This window comes from Salvelinus sp. IW2-2015, linkage group LG15, assembly GCF_002910315.2.
Source record: "Salvelinus sp. IW2-2015 linkage group LG15, ASM291031v2, whole genome shotgun sequence".
Taxonomy (NCBI): domain Eukaryota; kingdom Metazoa; phylum Chordata; class Actinopteri; order Salmoniformes; family Salmonidae; genus Salvelinus; species Salvelinus sp. IW2-2015.
In genome coordinates this window covers 3,118,240-3,124,976 of record NC_036855.1, presented here as the reverse complement: position 1 = coordinate 3,124,976, position 6,737 = coordinate 3,118,240, and the positions used below count along the sequence as shown (strand labels likewise).

The following is a 6,737-nucleotide window of genomic DNA, read 5'->3' as shown; positions in this document are numbered from 1 at the left end:
TGTAACACATCCAGTCAACGTTATTCTATAGGGGTAAATGCATTTTAAACAGCATTGCATGCCCATCACAGCAGGTTAGTATTTATTTGCATCTGTACAGTATAACCTATAACCTATGAACCTATGAACACGATCAACCTGGTTTAAATAGTGTGATGAATGTATGTGGCAAAGCAATGCATACATTGTTTTTTTTCTCTCCTATTGTTGGTGGATTGGTAGCACTTCAACCCATTAAGGTCTAAGAGTTTAAAGAGCAAATGAATTGAATACAGGTGAGCAGGGGCACATMATGCAAGTATTATACAATGAAAGGTATACAAGAAAGTTAACCTAAATAAACGTATGTTTTAAGATGATGTTTGTTCCATAGTGACATCACTCATTCCAAAAACAGTGACACTGGAATATGTTCTAGATTTAGCATGAATTAATTCACTTTCTTTCATCCATATAGCCGGGAGTCTCGTACTGTAAGATGAGTACGTGTTTAGGTTCAGCCAGCTCAAACCACCTAATTTCAACTCAATGCCAATGTTGTTTTCCCGACAAGTTACTAGAAAGAAGTCGATGAATGGTTATTAGTTTGGTCCTTAGAGCTATAGTCTAGATGTGCTGTGCTGTAATGCATCTGGTCGGCTACTTTCACACAAATTGGGCAGTTTTTTGTGAGTAGCGTTGATGATATTAAAAAGAGTGGTTCACACCTGTAGTTGTCAAATGGATATCATGAGAATCCCAGCCCCAGCTCCTACTCACTACCCAGCCGCATCCCCAGCCCCTACTCACTATCAGCTCCACCACAAGCCCCTACTCACTACCAGCTCCATCCACAGCCCCTACTCACTACCCAGCTCCATCCACAAGCCCCTACTCACTACCCAGCCCCTCACCTTCACTACCCAGCTCCATCCCCAGCCGCTACTCACTACCCAGCTCCATCCCCAGCCCTACTCACTACCCAGCTCCAACCCCAGCCCCTACTACCCAGCTCCACCCCCTACTCACCAACCCATCCCCAGCCCCTACTCACTACCCAGCTCCAGCCTATACTCACTACCCAGCTCCAGCCTATACTCACTATCCAGCTCCAGCCCCTACTCACGACCCCCCAGCTCCATCCAGACCCTACTCCACTACCCAGCCCCTACTCACTACCCAGTTCCAGCCCATACCACTTTACCCAGCTCCAAGCCCCTACTCACTACCCAGCTCCATCCCCAGCCCCTACTCACTACCCAGCTCCAGCCTATACTCACTACCCAGCTCCATCCTCAGCTCCAGCCCCTACTCACTACCCAGCTCCAGCCTATACTCACTACCCAGCTCCAACCCCAGTCCCTACTCACCACCCAGCCCCTACTCACCACCCAGCTCCATCCTCAGCTCCAGTCCCAGGCAAGAGTATTTGTATGTGTTGCCCCCCTGTGGACACTACATGTATGAGGGTGGATGAAATAGCAGATCTGTTATAGTGTGTCACCTAGTGGACATTCGTATCGCATACACCTCTAACCACAGCTTCAAACCTTACCGGCTGGCCTGCAAAGATCATTGTTTATATAATCTTATTTTATAATTTTATCCTGTTACAACAATATAATAAATGTCTTATTATGTAATTACTATTATCGATCAGATTGAAACATGACTGAAATKAGCAAATATTGAAATAACCAAGGCAGAATACCATAATCATGAAAAACGTTTGAATAACTGCAATTAATTTCTGTTGTGCTGGAATACATAAAATATATACAAAGTTACTGGCTACACAAATGTATTCGTTAAAATGTAACAAGCTGCATGTTAGTTTACGTTACAAAATGTATGTGGTTACATATTGGTGCCGGATGTGAAAAGCCGGTCGGTCTCTGCTTTAGTGTGTGGTTTTGCTATTGGTCCATTGCTCTTGCCGTTGAGAAATCTTGTCCAATCGAAAGCGTCGTTATTGTCTTTCGAGGCAGAATGAGTTCGCGGGAAAATAAATGGATTTTTCTCATAGTATAAGGTTTTTATAGTTAGTGTTAACGTTTAGCTAGCCGTATATCTAAAATAATGAACGTATGTTGGATTGTATAATTGATGAGTTATCGTTGGAWAGTTTGAGTACTGACAACTTGCAACTATTGAGAGTCCCGCTTTCAAAGGTGGAACGTTTCGTGGCTAGCTTGCTAGCTACTACAGCGTTATTGGCACCAATTCATTGGTTAATCGTAGCCAGAATAAGGAATCTTTTGTGCCGAGACAAAGAGCTCACCTCTATTGCTTGCTAGCTAGCTGTGTAACGTTTTAATACTTGTCGTTTGAAAATGAGTTTATTTAATTTGGACCGGTTTCGTTTTGACAATAATAAAGCAACGTCTAACCAGGATAAATACAGCGGTTCCGTAAGTCCAGAGTCAGAAAAGGAGAATAAACCAGGTATGATTTGCTTGCTAACTAGCTAAGCTAACAGTAGTCAGCCATTGTAGCTAGCTAGACCGCTAGCTGCCACATCGCTTATAACCAGCGGCAAGAGCAGGACCTACACTATACATATTTGGCTTAGCTAGCTAACCCTAATCATAATATATGATGACTTTGTACTGTTGACATTTAGYTATACCTTAGTCGTTAGCTAACGTTARCTAGCTTTATCAGTTACTTTCTCTGGGCGACAGCTAACATTTAACGTTAGCTAGCTAAATAGAAAGCTAGTTGGTTGGTCAACCAAATTGTGTTTTGGGTGGTGAACTGATTGCTAGCAACAATCGCATAACTATAGTATGTGCCCTCGCTTTAATTACATCTGATTGCTAAACTGTCTTTKCCCATATTTCTATGGCCCATACAGCACGAGTAACAACACCGATGGCCAACCTAGGAAAACCTGCGCGAGGAGTAGTGTTTGAAGATGTCATCAGTGACTCTGATGACGATTTGGCAAGTGATTCGATGAGGGATAAATTAACGAAAGTGGTGAAGTAAGTAGAGCCGCGTTGAGATGAAATATCTAGGCCTAGCCTATATTTCCCCCATGACTTGCGTCAAGGTAACGTTATAACTAATTCCATTAAGTGTTGCTTAACATGCCAGTCTAATCTTGTAGTTCTTTCTCTTTCAGGGAACCAGTGAAGAAACCAGTGAAGCTAGAGGTAAGAGAGATGACTGAGCCATATGATAAGGAAGACCAAGTTGAYAAGGAGCTGGAAGAGAGACTGGAAAAACTGCAGGAAATCTTCCCTAACAGAAACAGGAAGGAGTTGCTGGAGGTAATTTCATATCAATCACTTTTCTGTCACAAACTATTGTATAGTCTCTTAAAGACAGCTGCTGCTCAGTGTCTGGATTCACATCGCTTATATATTGAACTTTGCTTTGTTTTCAGGTGATTGAAAGCACAAGCACTTTAGATGGTGCCGTAGCCTCATGCCTGATGTTTGGTGACAAAGGTATCTGTTTGATTTACTACTACCATAGACAGCAGGTTGCGGCCTGTCCCCTACTATACCACCAAACATGGCCTGCTTGACCAGTGTTTTCCAGTGTTTTTTATGTTTATGACATCTCTTCTTCCGCTCATGACAACATAGCCTGGACCTCATTGTAATGATGGCTATAGGGCTTTGTCTGCCATTGCTAAAACATGAAAAATATAGGCATGTTTCTCCTCACACATTGACTCAATCGGTTGTCCAGACTCAACGCGGAAGAGGAAACCGGACGGATCCAGCAGTTGTCGAGACAAAGATGTGGTCCAGCAGCTCAGCAAGAGGAAGAGAACGTCTCTGGTAAGACGGGGGTGGAGTAGACGCGCCTCACCAGAGACCTTCTTTACCCCCCCAAACCTTACCAGGAGACATTCTACGGCCCCCACCCCCACCGGCCTCACCAGAAGACGGTCTCTTTCCACAACCATAGACGTCTAAAAAGGCCCCCCCCCACCAGAGTTTCCCCCACCCCCCCACTCAACCAGAGACCGGTCTAAAAGCCCCCCCCCCACCGAAAGGACGGTTTTCTTAAAGCCCCTTAAACCCCTTTCCCCCCACCAGAGACGCGTCTAAAAGCCCCCCCCCCCCCTCCCCACCAGAGACGGTTCTAAAGCCCCCCCCCCCCTCACCAGAGGGACGGTCTAAAGCCCCCCCCCCTCACCAAAGAAGAGTCTTAAAGCCCCCCTCACCAGAGACGGTCTAAAAGCCCCCCCCCCCCCCTCACCAGAAGAACGGTTCTAAAGGCCCCCCCCCCCCCCCCCCTCACCAGAGACGGTCTAAAAAAGCCCCCCCCCACCAGGACAGGTTCTAAAGCCCCCCCAAGACGTCCCCCCCAAAGGCCCCCCCCCCCCACCAGAAGACGGTCCTTAAGCCCCCCTCACCAGAGGAACGGTCTGAAAGGCCCCCCCCCCCACCAGAAGACGGTCTAAAGCCCCCCCCCTTCAACCAGGAGACGGTCTAAAGCCCCCCCCCCCCTCCCCTCCACAGAGACTCGGTCTTAACCCTCCTCCCCCGGAGACGGTCTAAAGCCCCCCCCCTGGACGGTCTAAAAAAGGCCCCCCCCCCTCCACCAGAGACGGTCTAAAGCCCCCTCCACAGAGACGGCCCCCTCCCCCCCCCCCCTCACCAGAGACGTCTAAAAAGCCCCCCCCCCCCTCACCAGAAGACCGGTCTAAAAGCCCCCCCCACAAGAGACGGTCTAAAGCCCCCCCCCTCACCAGAGACGGTCTAAAGCCCCCCCCCTCTACCAGAAGACCCGGTCCCCCCCCCCCCCTCACCAGAAGACGTCTAAAGCCCCCCCCCCCCTCACCAGAGACGTCTAAAAAAGCCCCCCAACCAGAAGACGGTCTAAAGCCCCCCCCCACCAGAGACGGTTCTAAAAAGGCCCCCCCCCCCCAAACGAAGACGTTAAACCCCCCCCAACAGAGACGGTCTAAAGCCCCCCCCCCCACCAGAGACGGTCCCTAAAGCCCCCCCCCCACCAGAAGACCGGTCTAAAGCCCCCCCCCCCACCCCACCAGGAGACGGTTCAAAGCCCCCCCCCACCAGAAAGACGGTCTTAAAGGCCCCCCCCCTTCACCAGAGGACGGGTCACCTAGAAGGCCCCACAGAACGTCTAAAATCCCCCCTCCCCTCCCCCGAGTCGGGTCTAAAAGGCCCCCCCCCCCCGAGGACGGTCTTAAAGGCCCCCCCCCTCAACAAGAGGACGGTCTAAAGCCCCCCACCCAACAGAGAAGCGGTCTTAAAGCCCCCCCCCCTCCAGAAAGACGGGTCCTAAAGCCCCCCCCCCTCACCAGAGAACGGTCTAAGCCCCCCCCCTCACACAAGAGACGGTTCTAAAGCCCCCCCCCACCCCACAGGAAACGTCTAAAAGCCCCCCCCCCCACCAGAGAAGCGGTCTAAAGCCCCCCCCCTCACAAAGAACGTCTAAAGCCCCCCCCCACAGGAACGTCTAAAGGCCCCCCCCCCCCCCAGAGACTTCCCCTAAAGCCCCACGCAGAGACGGTTTCTAAAAAGCCCCCCCACCAAGAGACGGTCTAAAGCCCCCCCCCCCCAACAGGACGGTCTAAAGCCCCCCCCCCCCCACAAGAGACGGTCTAAAGCCCCCCCCCTCAAGAGGACGTTCTAAAGCCCCCCCCCCACCAGAGACCGGTTCTAAAAACCCCCCCCCCCAAACAGAGGGACCGGTCAAAAACCCCCCCCCCCACAGAGGACGGTCTTAAACCCCCCCCCCCTCAACCAGAGACGGTCTAAAGCCCCCCCCCCCCCACCCAGAGGAACGGTCTAAAGCCCCCCCCCCCCACCAGAGACGGTCTAAAAGGAGCCCCCCTTCACCCAAGACGTGCAAAGCCACCAGGGAGACGGTCTAAATCCCCCCCCTCCCCCGAGTCGGTCCCCCCCCTAAAGCCCCCCCCCCCGCCCGAGACGGTCTAAACCGGTCCCCCTAAAGCCCCCCCCCAACCAGAGACGGTCTAAGCGCCCCCCCACCAGAAGGACGGTTCTAAAGCCCCCCCCCTCACCAGAAGAACGGTCTAAAAGCCCCCCCCCTCCCACAGAGAAAGACGGTCTAAAAACCCCCCCACCAAAAGAGGGTCCCCCCCCTTAAAGCCCCCCCCCCCCCAAGGAACGGTCTAAAAGCCCCCCCCCCCCAGAGACGGTCTAACCCCCCCCCCCCCAACCAGAGACCGTCTAAAAGCCCCCCTTCACCAGAGACGGTCTTAAGCCACAGAGACGTCTTAAATTCCCCCCGCGAGTCGGTCTAAAAGCCCCCCCCCCCCCGAGACACGGTCTAAAGCCCCCCCCCTCACAGAGAACGGTCTAAAAGCCCCCCCAAACAGAGACGGTCTTAAAGCCCCCCCCTCCAAAAAACAGAAGACGGTCTAAAGCCCCCCCCCCCACCAGAGACGGTTCCTAAAGCCCCCCCCCACAGAAGACGTCCTAAGCCCCCCCCACCAGAGACGGTCTATAAAAGCCCCCCCGCCCACCAGAGAAGACGGTCTAAAGCCCCCCCCCACCAGAGACGGTCTAAAGCCCCCCCCACCCAAAGACCGGTCCTAAGCCCCCCCCCCCCCACCAGAAAGACGGTCTTAAAAGCCCCCCCCACCAAGAGACGGTCTTAAAGCCCCCCCCCCCACCAGAGACGGTTCTAAAAGCCCCCCCCCCCTCAACCAGAAGAACCGGTCTAAATTCCCCCCCCTCACCAGAGACGGTCTAAAGCCCCCCCCCCCCAAAACAAGAGAACGGTCCCTAAAACGCCCCCCCCCC

The 6,737-nt window shown here is 52.3% G+C and overlaps 1 protein-coding gene across 1 annotated transcript in view; it reads left to right on the top strand.

The window, feature by feature from the left end:
- Window positions 1–1,956: 1,956 nt before the first annotated feature.
- LOC111973821 (SWI/SNF-related matrix-associated actin-dependent regulator of chromatin subfamily A containing DEAD/H box 1A) overlaps window positions 1,957–6,737 on the top strand; it is a 26,657-nt gene continuing 21,876 nt past the window's right edge. The window contains exons 1-5 of the mRNA XM_024001237.2: window positions 1,957–2,424; window positions 2,837–2,966; window positions 3,107–3,254; window positions 3,371–3,434; window positions 3,682–3,773. Of these exons, the coding sequence (XP_023857005.1) occupies window positions 2,313–2,424; window positions 2,837–2,966; window positions 3,107–3,254; window positions 3,371–3,434; window positions 3,682–3,773 (546 nt within the window). The 5' untranslated portion in view covers window positions 1,957–2,312. The remainder of the gene's footprint in view (window positions 2,425–2,836; window positions 2,967–3,106; window positions 3,255–3,370; window positions 3,435–3,681; window positions 3,774–6,737) is intronic.